Source organism: Felis catus, chromosome A3, assembly GCF_018350175.1.
Source record: "Felis catus isolate Fca126 chromosome A3, F.catus_Fca126_mat1.0, whole genome shotgun sequence".
NCBI lineage: Eukaryota > Metazoa > Chordata > Mammalia > Carnivora > Felidae > Felis > Felis catus.
In genome coordinates, this window is record NC_058370.1 from 102,593,723 (window position 1) to 102,613,402 (window position 19,680).

Here is a 19,680-nt window from a genome sequence, read left to right on the forward strand (position 1 = left end):
AAGCAATGCACTTTTCACTAACTGTTCTGACCAAGGGTAAAAGAAAGGGTCAAGACTCAAGAACAGAGAGAATTTTTAAATAAGCTGAGCTACACACCACACCCCCCATCTGTCTTAGCATCCTTCATAATAACAAAGCTAGGAATAAATATTTGGTAAAATAGTCCATCCAAACAGGAAAACAATGAGTAGATTTATACACGCTAACATCGAAGTGTCTAGGTTGTGCTATTGAAAGGAAAAATGGGGCACCTGGGTGGCTCAGTAGGTTAAGTGACCCACTCTTGATTTTGGCCCAGGTCATGATCTCAGTTTAGGAGTTTGAGCCTCGTGTCAGGCTCTGTGCTGACAGCCCAGAGCCTGCTTAGGATTCTTTCTGCCCCTCCCCCCACATGCGCTTGCAAACGCCCCCCCCCCCAAAACAAATAAATAACCTTTAAAAAAAAAAGGAGGAAAAAAAAAGGAAAAATGTCAAATAGTTAAACAGTGCCTATGGAGTTATGTCATGTATATTCTGGGATCCCAAGAAACTTAACAGGGAGGAGTGGGGAAGTTTAAGTTGGTCGGTAATTCTCATTTAAGATATCCACACTCTGCTAAGAATGGCATAGGGCTAACTGATTTGGAGCCCAGATGCTTCAAATATGAACAAAAACCATGAGAACAAAATTTTCTAAAAACTGTAGGCTTTTTTATTCAGTTAAGAGGTAGACAGATGAACATGGAAGGCTGTCCCATTTTACTTGCCCAAAGTTCATATTCCACTTCATTCATCCATCCCACACTGCCAGAAATCTTAAATAACCACAACTGCCAGAAGGCTTTTTCTTCCTACTTCTTTTTAGCAATAATAGTCAATGAATTGCTTGCAAAGAAGTTACTACTAACTTAAATCTTCACCGTGTCCAAAGAACCTCGTCCCTATAAGAAGTTCCCACATATGCCAATGGAACCTGCCACTACCGGACAGGAGGGCAGAGTACAAACGGCTCTATTTCTCTAAGAGACTACAAGGGAAGCTTCAGTTATGTTTCTGTTGTTAAGTCCCTGTGCATGTTAGGGCAGAAGCTGGTGAAACCACCAAAGCAGAGCACACTGTGTCAAATGGCTCTGAATGGTTTAAAAAAAAAAAAAAAAAAAATCACAAGTTATCTTCAGAGACAACATTAAAACATAATGGAATTGAAGCCTGATACAAAAAGTAGAGAATTATGTACAGGAATTCACAGCCCAGAAGGAAAAGGGACCTTAATAGGAACCAGTGGAAACCTGGCTATTTTACATAGCTAATTTTGAGACAAGTCATATTTAGCACAAAAGCAATTATAGCACAAGTAACACTTCCCTCCCACAGCTCCCAAACTTTAAAAAGACTCTTGTCGGTCTTCTGTAACACTGTGATCATTCTTCAAAGGAGCAGGAATGTGTAAGGTGGCCCCAAACATTGACAGGAATTTTAATCTCAAACAGCTTCACGCTCAGAGGATGACATATTTGAAGACTGCCATAATAGCAGCACTGATAACGCCAGAAATGGGGACTGTAACAAACCAGGCCATAAAAATGTTGCGGAAGAGTCGCCAATCAACAGCCTTTTTGGATCGGAGCCAGCCAACAGATACAACAGAACCCACCTAGCAGAGAAAGGGATCAAGGAAACTGATTAGTAAAGGCCAATGGCATTTTGGTAACAGACACATGACCTTATTTATGTAGATAAGGAGCCCCAGACTGCTGGATGAGACTGATTCCATCAAAGATGGTTTGTATTAAGAAGATTACTAATAAGAAGATAAAAACAATATAAAAATCCAATCAAGTCTGTGCTAATTGGGGTAAAATAGGAGAACACTTCCTTTTTCTCTTCTGAGCTACTGGAATTTAATCAACTACTTTAATGAACTACTTTAATAATATTGAACCACTTGGGGTGCCTGGGTGGCTCAGCTGGTTAAGCATCCGACTCAATCTCAGCCTCAGGTCATGATCCTGCAGTTCGTGAGTTGCAGCGCAGAGCCTGCTTGGGATTCTGTCCCCACCCCCCCAAATAAATAAACTTAAAAAAAATATATTGAACTACTTTAATAAGAAGTTATTTTAAGTTTTAGGTTTTCCAAATATCATTTCAGAGGGAGACAGATATTAGACCTCATAGCCAGTGACCTGGAGATATCCTGGAAAAAAAAAGGATAACTGACAGACTCCATCTTTTTAAGATCAACCAACTTAAATTGCCTTAAGGAAGCCAGTTTCTTCCTCTTCCCACAGTTAATGCATGGCCATCACGCAAAGTCTGAATTCAACAAGTTTCTTCATACTTCGATTCGGAGAGTCTCTGAATATATTCTTTCCATAAATAAACTGCCCTTCAATGTCCAATAAGCCTCAAAGACTTGCTAACCAGTACAAAAAGGGCTTTTGCATCATTTGGGGAAAGCCTACATCATTTGCTTAAATAAGCATACTAGACCCAAAAATTGTAAAATGTAATAAGCCTTTACGTTCTTACAGTCTCGTCCTAAACTTGTGAACTCTTCAAGACTCCAACTGTGTAAAACTTTCTAAACCACAGTTTCACACTTAAAAACTCTCTCCATATTATTAGAGCCATTCTACAGACACAATATGTTTACTTACTTTACAATGCGTTGTACTGATGGGAAGACCAATATTTGATGCAATTACCACAGTGAGGGCAGATGCCAGTTCAATACTGAAGCCACTGTAAACACAGAAAGATTAGTTGTCAAAAACAGAAATTGATATTTTAATAAGCTAACATTATCTCAAAGTTAACACAATCTTACTGTGCTCTGATACTCGGTGACAAAACCTTCACTAACAATCTTTAATTCGCTATAGCTCCTGAAATATACTTTAAATCAGGCTCTCGGGGCACCTGGGTGGCTCAGTTGGTTGAGTGTCTGACATCGGCTCAGGTTGTGATCTCACAGTTTGTGACTTCAAGCCCCACATCAGGCGTGCTGTGCCAGCACAGAGCCCACTTTGGATCTTTTGTTCCCCCTCTCTCTGTTCCTCCCCCGTTCACACTCTCACACTCAAATAAAACACTAAAAAAAATTAATAAATCAGGTTTAGGCGCCTGGGTGGCTCAGTTGATTAAGCATCCAACTTCGGCTCCGGTCATGATCTCACAGTCCGTGATTTCAAACCCCGCATCGGGCTCTGTGCTGACAGCTCAGAGCCTGGAACCTGCTTCGGATTCTGTGTCTCCCTCTCTCTGACCCTCCTCTGTTCATGCTCTCTCTGTGTCTCAAAAATAAATAAACACTAAAAAAAAAAATTTAAATAAATATATCAGGTTCTCTTCCCTCTTCTCTAATGTTTTGAGGTTTTAAGGTTTTCTGGAAGCTCATTATTAAAGTTTGCACTTTTATTTTGAAGAATTTAATAATCAGTCTCAGCTCCCAAGTAAAGACAAAGTATACATAGCTATTCACTCCACACACACCTTTCTCAGAAAAGCTGTACTGTTAAGAAGCCACTGGAAATGAATATTTGACCAAAATTATGTTTAAGGGCCAGACAGTATGTAAAACCTAAAAGTTCACACAATGAGAGTAACATCAGGAACTTATATAAGCTTGGGTTACTTTAGATGAAGAGTTGTGTGGTAACACTACACAGTACTATGAACCTTAAGAAAATGAGCATTAATCTTTCTAAGACCTGCTTTGCCAACTTACCTAGAAGGTGTGATCGGTGTCAGATCTTTCCCCATGGTCTGGATAACTCTCCTTCCCCAAACCCACAGACCAATACAAATACCAACTCCACCATAGAGCAGAAGCCATATCGGTGTTGCCACTTTTGAAGAAACATCTCCTGTGTCATAAACCAGATATAAAGCAACCAGAGGACCGATGGCATTGCTGAAAGAAAAAAAGAGGATGAAGATGATTTTTCAGGCAGAACTAGAATTTCGCAAGATCCAGTTTGCTAAATGACCTACTAGATTATTCAAAGCAAAGCTGGCAAGCTCATCCAAAAGAAATAAATGAAACCCCAACATACACAGCAGAAGAAAATAAAAGCTGCTCTCAGAAGAATCCCATGCATTTGGTGGCCTATCTTCCAATAGGTAGCCTAAAAAAAACGCAGGTTCCAATGGCCAGTTTACAAACCACAAGACTAAAGCTAACAACTAAGTTATCACAACAGTGATTAAGTTTTTCATCTTACACTCAGAGAATTTACCATCAAAGAACTGGATCCTATCTCAATAGACAAGACCATTCTTTGTAATCTCTCTAAAGAAAAAAATTGTACTGCCTGTTTAATAAGTCAATTAACTCCTCTGACTTCATCCTTTCTTTTTTTTTTTTAATTTTTTTTTTTCCCCAACGTTTTTATTTATTTTTGGGACAGAGAGAGACAGAGCATGAACGGGGGAGGGGCAGAGAGAGAGGGAGACACAGAATCGGAAACAGGCTCCAGGCTCTGAGCCATCAGCCCAGAGCCTGACGCGGGGCTCGCGGGGCTCGCACTCATGGACCGCGAGATCGTGACCTGGCTGAAGTTGGACGCTTAACCGACTGCGCCACCCAGGCGCCCCAGACCTCATCCTTTCTAGACTATTTAGTGTCCCACAGGGTGGTATGAGCAGCACAACCACAAGCAGAGCCTTATAAAAGGGATAACGTGATATAAAAATAGAAAGTGTGGTGGGGGGCACTTGGGTGGCTCAGTAGGTTAAGTGTTCAACTTTTTAATTAAAAACTTTTAAACGTTTTTATTTTATTTTATTTTATTTTTAATTTTTTTTTTCAACGTTTATTTATTTTTGGGACAGAGAGAGACAGAGCATGAACGGGGGAGGGGCAGAGAGAGAGGGAGACACAGAATCAGAAACAGGCTCCAGGCTCTGAGCCATCAGCCCAGAGCCCGATGCGGGGCTCGAACTCACAGAGCGCGAGATAGTGACCTGGCCGAAGTTGGACGCTCAACCGACTGCGCCACCCAGGCGCCCCAAACGTTTTTATTTTTGAAAGACAGAACTCAAGCAGGGAGGGGCAGAGAGGGAGACCCAGAATCCGAAGCAGGCTCCAGGCTCTGAGCCGTAAGCACAGAGCCCAATGTGGGGCTGAAACTCACAAACTGTGAGATCATGACCTGAGCCAAAGTCAGATGCTTAACCAACTCAGCCACCTAGGCACCCTTAAGTGTCTGACTCTTGTTTTGGCTCAGGTCATGATCTTATGGTTCCTGAGTTCGAGTCCCATGTCAGGCTCTGTACACTGGCCAGGAGAAGCCTGCTTGGGATTCTCCCTCTCCCGGGCCCTCCCCTGCTTGTACTCGCTTCCAAAATAAATAAATAGGGGTGCCTGGGTGGCTCAGTCGGTTGAGCGTCCGACTTCAGCTCAGGTCATGATCTCATGGTTTGTGGGTTCAAGCCCTGTGTCGGGCTCTGTGCTGACAGCTCAGAGCCTGGAACCTGCTTCTGATTCTGTGTCTCCCTCTCTCTGCCCCTCCCCTGCTCATGCTCTGTCTCTGTCTCTCAAAAATAAATAAATGTAAAAAAAATTTTTTTAAATAAACTTAAAAAAAAAAAAAAGAAAAGAAAGCGTGAGGCTGAGATTCCAAGTCAACTGACCTGACATCATTTCCACCATGGGCAAATGACCCAAAGCAGGCTGTCAGGATCTGCAGGAACTGGAAGAGGAGAGATACCTCCGGTTTATCCTGGTCATACCATTCTTCTAGAGAGCTGCTACTTCCTTTTCTGTCACCCAGACCCATCTCTGCCTTGACACTCATGTCCATCTCAGATGCCGAGTGAATGTCAGACACAGCATTGCAATAACTGGTGTAACTATCCATTCGAATTCGCTTCTTGCTCTCCGCGTTAGGCCATGTCAGCTTCTCCATTTCTTCACCTTTCTGTTCACCTTCTTTGGCACGGAATGAATCCAGAGGCATGCCACAAATTGCCATGGTGTAGGAAGTATAGCTATTATTGCGCCTCAAGGGTTTGTCGCCAGAGTCTCCCATGCAGTCTCCCACCTTGGCGAGATGTAATTTATGCAGCAGCTCTTTGTATAAGCCAGAATCTTTATGCACGGTATGATACTGATAGTGGCCACTGGAGTTCATCTGGTTACTGACGGCTTGATTGAACTGAACAAGGTTCCCATTAGGCAACTGAACTGCTCCTGGCCAAGACCAAAACAGTCACATTAAATACAAAGACCATCAGGTCCAAACAGTGAGCCCCCTCACCAGTACAGGTAACAAAGTAAAATTCTTATTTTCCCCACTAAGAAACCACTCACCATTCATGGCGCTGTCTATGCTGGTTTCCTCTTTCAGGTCCACACTGGGAAGCCTCTCTCGCTCTGGAGCTTCCTCCAAGTCTCCAAGTTTGAATGAGACTGTTCTCTCCTCCACCACAGCCCGGAGGGGCACAGTGGCAGATCCTACCTCAGAAACGGGACTCCTGGTTTCAATATCACTGACAGACAACTTTGTTTCTTCATGGTCTTCTTTCAAGCTATTCTTTTTTTCCATTAAGGGGCTTTCAGAAGGACTAGACTTTATTTCTCCTAGAAAAAACAGGGGATTTTTGTTTGGTTTTGACCAAACTAACTTGTTCCCCATCTCCCCTTTCCCCCACCTCAAAAAAATCCATCTCAAAAATATATTTCAGTGAAAATTCTGGATAATATTCCTGTCTACTTCATTTGCCATATCTCCTATCTTTCCTTTGCAAAGATATAGCAATGCTTCAGGGGTCACACGCTTTTTCAGTAAAGGGCCAGACTGTAAAATATTTTTTTAGGCTTTGTGGGCTCTGTTGTGTATTCCTGTCCTTCACAAGACAAAGATTGTTGTTTTACAAGGGTAAAAACCATTCTGAGTTCCCTGCTGACCCATTCTGAGGTGAAAGATACCTCAAAGCATGAGGCTGACAGACTGAAAGTTTAGACTGCATCTAGTTTATGTTCTTTTTAAAAAAGGAATGCCCCCAAATTTCAGTCCAGGAGTTCAAGTAAAGCAACAGAGCTCAATGCAGGCAACTAAAGATGACAACTTGAATTCCCACCTCCTGAAACAGAGATGTGCCTTATGGTTCTACCTTATGGTTCTAAATGCCATGACTACACAGGAATATTTATTTTCTGCCCATCCTACCGATGCCCAGTATGTTTACATGTTCATTCAGGCATCACAACTAGGCTACAGACTAGGACCTAAAACATTATCAAGACTTGTATCATCTTCTCCCAGACTGGGGGGAAAACGAGGTCAGAAAGTGGTGCAAGCCTCGTTCCCACTGTGCGCTCAGCACAACCAGACTAGCAAGGACCAGAGCCTCTCAGAGGCGTCTCAGTGCAGCTGCATGACACAGCACTCTTCCTAAGGCCTCTGCAGTCTGTGCATCCGTCCACTTCCAAACAACAAACTTGAAATCACTAACCAAGCATTTGCAGATAGAAAGGGCTGAGAAGATTACTTTAAAAGCTCTCAGCCAGTAAGGAAATGAATACAAGGTTTAAATAAGACTGATGCTAACCAAAATTTATTGTATTTAATTATACTCTACTACCGTGTGATAGTAATGATCTAAATGATTCCTTCACATTAACACTGGAAAATGTCTACCTCTAGAATCTGTGCTAGAATTCTGAGAATTAACCAAATCTAAAGTCAGATATAAATATGTGACTTAGCTTTACAGGCCCAAATCTGAAATTACATACAGAAGTAGTTCAGATAAACGTTTCTTGAAAATATTTTGTATCTACTCCTTATATTAAGATATCCTCACACTTCCCAATTAATGTAAGCTACATCTCTATATATTTCTGTCACCAGCAACTGATGTACGGTAAAAAAAAAAAAAAAAAAAAAATTACATTAAAGGCCCAGTTTGCCCCTAGCATATGTCAAAAATCTCTTATAACTAGCTCTCAGGTCATTTCAAGTCAATAAAAAGTTTGGGCAGGGGCACCTGAGTGGCTAAGCCAATTAAGCGTCCAACTTCCACTCAAGTCATGATCTCGCAGTTTGTGAGTTCAAGCCGTGCATCAAGCCCAGTGTCAGACTGCTTGGGATTCTCTCTCCCTGCTTCCCTTCGCCCACTTGTACGCGCTCTCTCTCTCAAAATAAAAAAAAAAATTAAAAAACCTAGTCTCTCTCTCTCAAAAAAAAAAATTAATAAATAAAAATTTAAAAACCTAGTTTAGAACAATAAACCCATATTCTGAAATCTCATTTAAATGTGTGACTTCGCCAATCTACCCAAATAGTGAGTTTTTGTACACAAGAAGTTAACAGACACATTGCTAGTTAAAACGATCTGCTACAATTTGTTACTTACGTTCAATTTTTCTCTTCATCCTGGGACATACAAAGAACCAGACGATAAGGGCACAGAAAACTGCACATCCCACCGAGATGAGGATGGTGCCCCACAGAGGAAGTTTGTCAAAGCCCAGCACTAGGAGATAAAATGGTGCATCTTGAAAACCCCAGGGCGACAGCCCCCTGCAACAACGTGTACACCCTCCTCGGGGGGACTCTGGGGTTCCCCCCAAGCCAGCCCATCACCCTTTACAATTGCTGCCAGCCTTAGGTCCACAAGGTTTATTGTACTGACTATACAAATTCAGGAGAAAAATCCAATGGTCATCTGAAACCCACACCTCCACCTCTGGCCCACTCTCCACACCCGCTGGATTCAAGTCCCCCAAGTTCCTTCAAAAACTAGCTTTTTTTCCTTTTCTTTGTTTAGAAGATAAGGATTACTATACTCTGAGGATCTGCAACTAGCTATGAAAAAAAGGAAGCATTCCACTCCCTAGCCTCCACATGGTAGCTGCCACACATTATGTTTGCACATACAGATTTTAATGTTAAAAAAGGGACCCTAAGAATCACATTTGTCATACTGATAAAATTTTCTGTGGAAGTTAATCGAATCCATTGTACTAACCTCCAGCAAAAACCTTTAACAAGATTATCTCTTAGGATACATTATCAAACTAAGATACAGAAAACCGGAATATTATCTATCAAAAGATAAGGATAGTTCAAAGGACCATCTTTCACAAAAATAGTTTAGTGGTAATTTCATTAACAAGGCATATCTTAGAGACATGCCTACTTTTCACATGGCTTTGGGATCATTAATATCAGTTCTCATGTGCTTACCCCTTTAATGCCAATAGGCTTCAAGCCACTAGCCTATACTAAGGACAGAAGCAAAGCACTACAGAATTCTATTTAAGCCTGTAAGATGTTATAATGATCTGTAGTTCATCCACAAATAGCTTGGCTACCTGCAGTTCTTTTGCTTTATTCTGATAGGAATAGATTACTTATAAAATGGAAAATCTATTGCCCCCCAATGATTAATATTTAAAAATCAGATGTAACCGTGGTCCCTTCAAAACTAAAGTTCTAGGGGCGCCTGGGTGGCGCAGTCGGTTAAGCGTCTGACTTTAGCCAGGTCACGATCTCATGGTCCGGGAGTTCAAGCCCCGCGTCAGGCTCTGGGCTGATGGCTCAGAGCCTGGAGCCTGTTTCCGATTCTGTGTCTCCCTCTCTCTCTGCCCCTCCCCCGTTCATGCTCTGTCTCTCTCTGTCCCAAAAATAAATAAACGTTGAAAAAAAAATTTAAAAAAAAAAAAAGAAAAAAAAACAAAACTAAAGTTCTATAGTGACTACAAATCTTTCCATTTTAATTCCTATCAATTCTGACCATGTAGTCACACAAACTAAAATATACATGAAGCTTAATTAATCTCTATCACAGTTTAAATCTATGTTCCAAGCCAAAAGGGGAAATGAGAAAGGGAAATTTTTCTTGTAAGTGATCCACAAAGAACAGAACAAAAATATCCCAAGTTCCTTTTTCAAAAATGATTGCAAGTTTAAGTTTCTAATTTCACTGAACTATGACCTTTGCTGCTACCAGATAAAACATCTGTGCTTAGAGTGTCACAGGAGACTTTAGTTTAGCATGAAGAACTCAATTTAAAACATAACTGGAAATGTAGCATGCAAGCCTTTCTTTGCCTGTACCATTTGGTGAGGAGTCTGGTATCCCCTAAGTAAGATCAATATTCTCATAAAGTTGTCCATTTTCTTCCCTAATTATTCCAAGAATAAAGACAAGGTTAAAAATACTTAGCTAATTCCATTTTTGGCCAGTGACTTACTACTTCAGTGAAGTTTAAGAACCAATTTACAATCCATTAATCAGAAACCAATTTAGTGGGCTCCAATGAGCATTAAAAAAAAGCTAAAGAGAAGTATCTGAAAACATGAGGACACAGCACATAGTAAGGGTAAGTAGCTTCTAAATACTATTCTAGTTTTCTTTCCCTCTCTCTCTGTCTCTACGTGCACATATGTCTTGGGCAGCAACGTACAGTGTATTTTTTCCAGTGAGTCACAGTCAAAAGATCAAAAGCCACTCGCCTGCCCATCAAGTCAAAAGACCCTAGAGAGCGAACCTGAACTGATAAAAAGCAGGTACTGTCAAATTACAAGTTAGTAATCTTTTTCAGTTGCTAAATTGAACATGGATCATATTTTTATCCACGCTTTGCCTTAGTCCCAAAATAAAAGTAATCATCTGAATCTTTATATCCTCACAAATTATTTTTCCTCTTAGCTGCATGAATTTCTTCTTCCAAGTGCACTTAGATCAGGTGTTTAAACATCCCAACTCTTCTCATTCAAGCAGATTCAGGGAAGTAAATTTAGTGCTTAGAAACAAAAGTAGCTCCATTTGGGAGAGAAAAAAGAGAATATCCAGCAAACCAGTCCTAAATGACTGATTATTGAAGACCAAATATAACTAATTACTCTTCAGCAGTTGAGGTCAGTATCAATTCCAGTTATTTTTAGCACAGAAAGGAGAAAGGGAGGGAGAAGATCATATTATCGGTGGATCCTGTGAAGACTATAAAGAGTAAAGGTCTGTAGTGATTTAGAATCTGAGCAGGTCTCTTTGGTTGAAAAACTATCTAGGTTAACTCAGCATACACTAGCCTGCAGCCTTCTGAAATGGGCGCAGGCCAGCCACCTTCTAGGAGATTTCAGCCCTGTAAAGCAAAAAGGGGTAAATTGGGCATTTAATGCAAGTCTTATAAACAACGTTAAATTCACATTTAAATATTTTGGTATGTACTTACAAGGTGCTCCAGTATACATGATGGAAAAGAGGTTTATTCCAACTGTGCAGGCATAGAAAACTGGCAAAGCTCTCAAACCATTAGGAACGGGATCTGTCTAAAAAAGATTATCAAGATCAGTATCTTGAAAGGTGTTATAAAACTATGTTAACTAACTTGAAATTAAATTTAAAAAAAGGGGGGGGGGGGTTAAGTTAACTCATTTCCATAGAACTTTGTAAAAGGGCAGGTTCAGGAATTACAGAAGGCCAGTTAATGGTATCCATAGTAGTAGGAAAAGCCCAGTTGGCCTTGCTCCTGAAAGTCTCCTTACCAAGGCTGATCTCATCTTTTACATCTACCTGAATTTAAATTTGTGTTTGTTTTAGGTTTTTTTGGGGGGTGGGGGGGGTGCTATTTCTAACAAAGTCACCTACACCAGTGACTGGTAACGTCTCAAATAATGTTTCAATACCCAGTGTCCTAAGGTACCCGATTGTCCAGATGTAAATCCGAGCATACACCTGAGATGTACTATACATTTGTAAAGGAGATCAAGAAATAGACTATGAGATGTCAGGACATTTCTCACCATGCCTGCAAAGATTTCTTAAAATCAAAACATGTAGAATTACCTGCAACAACAATCTCATCTAGACATTAACAAATACACCACTATTAATGACTTACCAAAGAGCTAAGACAAAAATCAATTGTACACTAAGTTACCTCCTCATTCAACAGACTGTACCAAACACCATCCTGGGCACTAAAATATGGGAGTGAATGAGAAAGTTCCTGCCCTCAGAGAACTAACATTTACATTCTAATACAGAATAATGTAAAGTAGCAATAAATGCTATGAAGAAAATAAAGAAGGGTAAGGAAGAGGCAGTGATGGAAGGCAGAACACACTGGGAATTATCAGTGGAACAAAGACACAAACCTGGTAAGTCAACAAGCCATGTACATACATGGGGGGGAGGGAGGTGGGACACAGAATACTGCAGACAGAGATATCAGCAAGTGTAAAAACCCTGAGGCAAAAACTCAGGAATTGCAAAGAGGCCTGTGTGACTGGAAATAAAAAGAGCTCCACTTAGAATAAACGTGTATTAATTCTACAGGAAAACACCCAGGTCAAACACTTAAAGAGAACACAAACTTGAATATATGGGAAGGCTAAACTATGAAGATGTTATCCTAAAGGTTTAATGCTGTCTGGATAGCAATCCAAAAGAAAATCTTGGGAAAGAGAAAGATCCAAAGTGCTTCTAAAGCTTCTAACTAGGATAATCGACAGTTGGGAAGAGGGAGATAGTGGCTGAAGACAAACACAACAGAAGAGAAAGGAAAGATGCCATTCAAAATCAGTAGAGATGGGCCCTCACTGAAACACACTTTGAATTTTAGCTTCCCATGAGGTGCCTGGGTGGTTCAGCTGGTGAAGCGTCAGGACTTTTGATATGGCTCCGGTCAGGTCGTGATCCTACCGGTGTTGAAATCAAGCCACAAGTTGGGCTCCGTTGGGAGCCTGCTTGGGATTGGTCTCTCACTCTCTCTGTCCCTCTCTCCCACTCTCTCTCTCAAAATAAATATTTTTTTTTAAAAAGTTAATTTTAGGGGCACCTGGGTGGCTCAGTCGGTTAAGGGTCCGACTTCAGCTCAGGTCATGACCTCACAGTTTGTGAGTTCGAGCCCCGCACTGGGCTCTGTGCTGACAGCTCGGAGCCTGAAGTCTACTTCAGATTCTGTGTCTCCCTCTCTCTGTTCCTCCCCCACTCACACTCTGTCTCTCTCAAAAATAAATAAAGATTTAAAAAAATTCAAAAACTTAAAAGAAAAAAGTTACTTTTAGCTTCCCTATCCATACTTTAGATATATATAAACACATCAATAAATACACAAATAAATAAGTGCTACATATAGAGAAATAGCCAAAATAAAAATGATAGCCTATACCTAGAACTATTCAGCATCCTGGAATAACTCAACAGTGTGGGACACACTCCAAGGGCAATCAATAAGCTATCAATTCATAAGATCCTCCCAAAATCAAAACCCATTAGGGATCTATAAACATTATGTAGGGACTTCTCTTAACAGATTTTCAAATACAATTTGGTAATATGGTATCAAATCAAACTAATTAGAGTTGAGAAATAATAGGTTTTATTTTACTTTTCTGGGTTTTATTTTTCTGTATAGTCCAATTATGTATTCCCTGAGGTAACCAGTATTTAATTAGTAGCAGGAAAGGTAGTGAATGAATGATACTTGTGGTTTATTATGAAACACAAGCTCATCATCTTTTAAAAAAAGGCAAAGTTCATAAATCTAGGAACTTTTACTCCCTCCAGACTCGTCTCGGTCACTCGCAAGAGATAACCAAGGCTAACAACTTTATAAGATTTGTATTACTGTATGACCCATCTAACTACACACTTGGAACTTTATCTGGAAATAATGTAAATATCTCATCATCCAGTCATGTGAGATGGGAAGGGGGGCGGGGGGGGGGGGGGGAGTCCTGGTAACTCCCCATCCCCAACCAGAATAGTTCATTGTTTACATACTGGATGTTCTGATAAGCCTCTAAAGAAAAAGGCTCCTCTGAGTTTGAAAAGATGTCCTAGATTTAATGTGATTCCTAACAAAAGGGAGAGTGCTCAAAGACCCATTTTTCTCTGACTAGCATTTAAATAATAGGATAACTTTCCCTTTTCCCCCATTCCTTTATTGCCCCTAGCCTTTAAGGAGAAGTACCTCATCTCCACTCTGGATTTTCCTACTAGACTACCCAACACCCTTGGCACAGACATCAGAAAACAGAAAATTTTTAAAAAGCAATTTTAATGTTAATTTCCAAAACAGAATCTTAAGTTGAAAAGCAGCTTAATGGTCAAATATTCAGACTTTAACAGCCAGTACCCCCAAAGGTTACCAGCATAAGGATGTTTTGAGATTTAAAATCGAACAGTAACCACAACTATTCACATTCATCACCCAAAAACTCATTAGCAGATTGGACACAAGACTATGATGGGTCACAGGGAGGACAGGGGAGTTTGGAGGTAAAAAAAAGTCCTCAAAGTCAATACTGCTAAACACTATTCCAATCATTCTTGATCATGCTCTTATCCTCATACCTACATAAAGAATATATTGTTACAAAGGGAATATATTTAACTCCAGCTCTCAACTGTGGGTAGAAAAATACCTGCCATGCAGTTCTCAAATGAGAGATACTGAACACCTAAAAATCCCTCTTTGCACCTCAGAGCACCACCATTTCCCCTCCAAGAAAGAAGACAAGTTTTATCTTGAGACATACAAAGCCTCTCCAGAATCAGAACAATCTGCTTCCCAATAAATAATCAACAAAGACCCAGTGTAAAGTTTCATAAAGCAGGAATCCATAATACAGGATCCTATGTATTCTCCTTGTTCTCTGGTATGGAGTAATCTATATGGCTCTAATAAAAATACTGAAAAATCTGATCTGTGACTACCAGTAAGCCTTGAACCTAAGCATCATGTTATCTATCATATGCTACAACAATTCTGGGGATCCGGCAGGTAGCTCATCAAATCTGCTTGCTAAATAAAACGGTATCAAACTTCAAGTCCATTAGTAGTAACAATGAACTATTTACTCTCAAATTCTAACCAATCTATAAATATTTCAATTTTCCAAGTATTCAACTGCTATATTCTGGCAGACTCAGGCCATAGGAAAGAACAATTAATGAATCAATTTACCATAGTGTTTCTACAAAGGACCAAACCCTTCCCTAACAAAAGCTTACAACTAGACCGAACAAGTGGGTCTGAATATATTCTTACCCCTTGGGACTAAGCTACCTATCTCTCTTCACTCAGATGTCTACAGTTTAGGAGCATTTTACAAACTTACAATGGGCCGTTAAGAGCCATTCACCTCAGAAAAAGGACAACTTTGTTTCCTCAGAAAAATGCATTTATTCTTACCAAGTAATTCAGTCCAGTGACAACATCCCTTGTCGTCTACATTTATTTTGGAGCCAGCATCAGACTTCTTGATAAAAGAAATGCTATTGGGTCCCTCAAAAGGGATTTTCAATTGGACAGGAAATTAAATGACTGTCTGGAATTTTTTTTTTTTTTGAGGGCCAAGGGAAAAAAACAAAAAACACCTTTACAGCCTCTTTTTACCCCATCTGGGAAATTAGAGTCAAGTCACTGTGAAAGATAGAGTCCCCACCCTGAAGCTTATAACCTGGTTATGCTAATCAGCACGACAAAAGTTAACTGCGTGGAAACCCAAACTACTCAATTTAACTGTCGACTAAAAAAACATTATGTCAAGACACATTACGACTTACGAAACCCAAGCTCATAAGTCAAAATGGTCCAAAAAAAAAAAAATAATAAGTCAAAATGGTCCATATACGTTGTTTAGAGAAAACAGTAATCTACAAACACCTGTGCAAAATCACCCTGAATAAATTTCCTTATTTTTTCATTCCCAGCTTCTCCTCTATTTCTTGGCACACCACATATTCGTTCAATTTTTCCTTCCTGAATGCATTCTGGACTATCGAAAACTTGACTTTTTCAGAGAACTCAGCAACATACGAGAGGTGTACCGAACACAGACGTATTTTTTAACTTTCCAAGGCCACACTAATCACATCTACAAGAAGGCTAGCAGTCTGAATACCATTGAGTGTGACCCACCAAAGGTCATAAAAGAGGGGAGAGAAAGATTACCTTACGGAGGATGAACGCACGAACAAGGAAGAATAAAATTCCAGACATAATACCAGAAAGCAGTGGAGAGATGAACCAAGACATCACTGGAACAGAACACATTAAAAAGAAAAATGTCAACTAATGAAAATCAGGAACCAAAAAAACTTTAAATTTTAGTATTCCATCTTCAAAACTTTCCATCCCTCCATTTTACACCATTTATTTCAGATAATGCCATGGTAGCACATGACAAGAATAAAAATTAAAAAGCCATTTAAAATTAAACATACCAATTTTTATCAGTTCAGACCACTTGACACCCTCCTGCCCCTTTGCCACAAGGGAGAAACCGATGGTTGCACCAACAATACAATGGGTTCCAGAAATGGGAAGCTTCAAAAACGAAGCCACTAGTTGCCACACAGCAGAACCTGAAACACAGGCAAGTTTTATTAAATGGCAAAATTCTCAGGAATGCAGTGCCTTCCGAAGAAGAAAACCTGAAAGGGAGAGCCCAAGTATGGAACCACCCGCTTGCTCACCCGCCACCGAGCGGGAATACATAAAAAGAACTTACCAAACATAGCACTGACAGAGCCGGCCATCAACAGCTGTTGGGTCGTGTTGTACATCTCCACGTCGATCAAGCCCTTCCTGATTGTTTCGCTCACTTTGGCTCCCAGAAGGACGGAGCCCACGGTTTCAAAAATACTAGCTAGGATGCAGGCTTGCTTGAGGGTCACTACACCTGAGCCCACAGCTGTACCAAACGAATTTGCTACATCATTGGCTCCCACGGAGAATGCCAAGACAAATGCAATAATGAAGCCCAGGATCAGCATCCATAGGTAGTCCATCAATGGACCAGAAGCAGCAGTAGCAGCAATAGTACTGGTAGTCAGCGTTGCCCCGGTAAATGCCATTCTCTAGACTAGTGGTTTTTATTAATTGTAAGAGAATTACTGAGCGGCTTTCAAGATGTGTAAACAGAACATGAGGTATCAAAAATGCTATAATAAATAATATATATTATATAAAATTAAATACTGTAAACTACGGCACAGAAACCGAGCTGGGGAGTTACTGCTATACGCTGCGTATGAGCATCTGTTGTCTGGGGTTTCTTTGGCTCTGGAGGGCTAAAAGCAAGGAGAATTCCATGGCGGAGAAGAGAAAGGACGCAAGTTCATCCTGGGGGGGGGGGGGAGAAAATAACAATAGCAATAGCAGCACGCCCTTGGGGGAACCCTTGCGGCGCCCCACGAGGCTGGGGGCTCCGGCCTTGTCCTCTGGCCGCAGCCCACCGGCCCCGGCCCCGAGCAGAGCGCGCGAGGTGGTGGGCACGTGGCGCCGGGGACCTCCTCGTCAGCGCTCGCCCAGCCCGGAATCCCCCACCCCCACCGCCCGCCGCCGGCCCGCGCGCGCCCTCCCCGCGAAAACCGGAAAAGGGCCGTTCCCGCGCGCGCCGCCCGAGGACCGCCAAAAAGGCCCGCGGGCGGGCGGGATGGGGGAGGGAGGCGGACGGTAAGGAAGCCAGAATCCCAGTCCGCCGCCCACGCCGGCCCACCAGACCGCCTCCCGCTCGACGGCGTCGGCGCCTGGTCCCGCCGGGAAAGAAAGCCTTTCCAAGGTGGCGCCACCACTCACCAGAGGAAACCAAGGGCCGAGCGGAAGACCAGACGCGCAGGCTGCGGCGGCGGCACGGACGCACGCACCTGTGGTCGGTGAGCAGACGGCCTGGGGCGGAGGCTCGGGGATGGATCGACAGGGCTGGCGACCCACCCAATGAAGCACCCGCGGCGCCTCAGCGGCAGAGAAGAGAAAGCACGCAGCGCGCGCCGGCAGCCATCACTCTGGCGGCACACGCCGCCGGCCGCCACTTATAGCCGGCGCCGCGACCCGCGTGACCCGCAGCGCCTCGCCCCGGCTCCGGAGCCCCGCCCCCGGGGTGGTGCAGCCCACGCCTGCCCGGCGTGCCCAATCGGGTGAGCCCTTCGGCGGCGCTCATTGGCCAGACCCGCGCCCGCGGCCACGCCCCCGGCGGGGAGCTTGTCCACGTGGGGAGGGCCGACCCCCTTTCTGCGGCCTCGCCCTAGCGTCCGTGTAGCGTCTCGCCGCCCGGGTTAGTTACTGGTGGAGGCCGTAGGGGCCCTAGCTGTGCCGCCAGAGGTCGTCGGGCCGACTTATGGGGCGGCGACCAAGGTCATTCCTAGTTTCCCTTTTGCGGGCCCCATTTCGTATTGCTGACCGCTTCTCAAGCCTTCTTTCAGCTTACTTAATGACCTGCCGCGTCCAGAGGCCACACCTGGCCGAGTTCCCTCCCGCCCGTCCAGTGACGCTGCGGGGGAGCTCGAGCCCTCTGGCTCTGGATCCAGTCTTGGCACGTTGTCGCACCTGTGACTTGCCCTTGGCCAGACAGGCACTGGGGGGGAGGGGGGGAAAGCTCACGTGGTCGCTTTGCTCCCGCAGTCATGCACTTGGGAGAAAACGGAAAGAGTGAAGAGTCACGAGAACCAGGTTGTCTCCCCGATTATAGCGCAGAGCCTCAGGAAGGCTGTGGGTCATTAATTTCCCTGTAGTGGACCTGTGTTTTCTGCGTGGTGGCTGTGGCGCTGGGAGGAAGGACAGTGCTTCAGATTCAAATCCTGAGTTCTACTTGCTGCAGTGTGTCACCTTGAGCAAATTCCAGATCTTTCAGACTGCATCGTCACGAATGTAAAACGTTAACAATCAGTACCTACCTACCTTGTGGCAGGATTTAAATGAGTTAACGTGGGCGAATGAGACCAGAGCTGTGTAGGCACCGAACTCTAATTTCCGGTTTGCTCTTAATGTAAAAATGCCTGTTTTAGGATGTAGGAAAGGGTGAAAGGGGATGTTCTCTTTGCATCCCGAAGCTTTCCTATTCTTTTGACATAAAAATTGATTTCTGGTCTCCTACAGGGTATATAATGTAGTTTTGACATTAATAAGATTTGCTGTGCACATTTGAGGGCATTCTGTTGTGCAGCTTAAGATCAAAAGTAATCATGCCTGGAGATTAAAGTCGTGGTTTCTTGTCAGGGTTGTAGTGAGATTGAAGAATTGCACCAGAAATACTTAACAGGCTTAGAATGTTCTGGAGCCCTCCCCACCTTTTTGCCATCTCTAGCAGCAGGGCAATGAATAGCAGAAACAAAGATGCTGTAAATCATTGCTATGTCTGGGACATCTATGGAGGCTTGAACTACACATGAATATCCTCTGACCTACCTCCAACATCTGATGGAGTTCTATGAGTAACAAAGTTACAGAGTTACAAAGCTCTTGGTCCCAAGGTCATATCTGAAAAAGAAAAGTGCATGTCCGGGTGCAATGACCCTACAATGCAATTCTGATGTAATTCTGGCACCTTAAAATGTACTCCTCCCTCAACCTTCAGTTCATTTCAAGGTTATTTAAAAAATTGAATAAAAGGACTGATCTGTTAAAGGTGCTTAGTGTTCTGCCATTTAAAACGATAATTTGGGGGGGGGTGTGAAGTAGGTGAAGGGGATTAATAGTACACTTATGATGAGCCCTGAGTAAATGTGTTAAATTGTTGAATCATCATACACCTGAAGCTAATGTAACACTGTATGTCAATTGTACTTGAATTTAAAAAATAAATAATAAAAATTTTAAAACAATTTTCAAAGCAGTTATTTGTAAGGGAATTGTTTCACAGTATGTGTTTTTTTGTTTTGGGTTTTTTTTGTTGTTGTTTTGTTTTGTTTTCATTTTGTCCATGGGCGTACTTTTGCTCATCTGTGGTATTTAGCCC

General features: G+C 42.3%; 1 protein-coding gene across 3 annotated transcripts; it reads right to left on the minus strand.

The window, feature by feature from the left end:
• Window positions 1-669: 669 nt before the first annotated feature.
• SLC20A1 (solute carrier family 20 member 1) lies at window positions 670-17,732 on the minus strand. 3 transcript variants are annotated; one of them, XM_045053320.1, is made up of 11 exons: window positions 17,594-17,732; window positions 16,456-17,069; window positions 16,169-16,309; window positions 15,897-15,982; window positions 11,166-11,262; window positions 8,342-8,461; window positions 6,294-6,563; window positions 5,615-6,173; window positions 3,708-3,893; window positions 2,638-2,722; window positions 670-1,634 (listed from the first exon to the last, which is right to left on the minus strand). In XM_045053320.1, the coding sequence occupies exons 2-11, from the start codon at window positions 16,799-16,801 to the stop codon at window positions 1,479-1,481; spliced, it is 2,046 nt and encodes a 681-aa protein (XP_044909255.1). In that variant the 5' UTR covers window positions 16,802-17,069; window positions 17,594-17,732; the 3' UTR covers window positions 670-1,478.
• Between the last annotated feature and the right edge of the window lie 1,948 nt (window positions 17,733-19,680).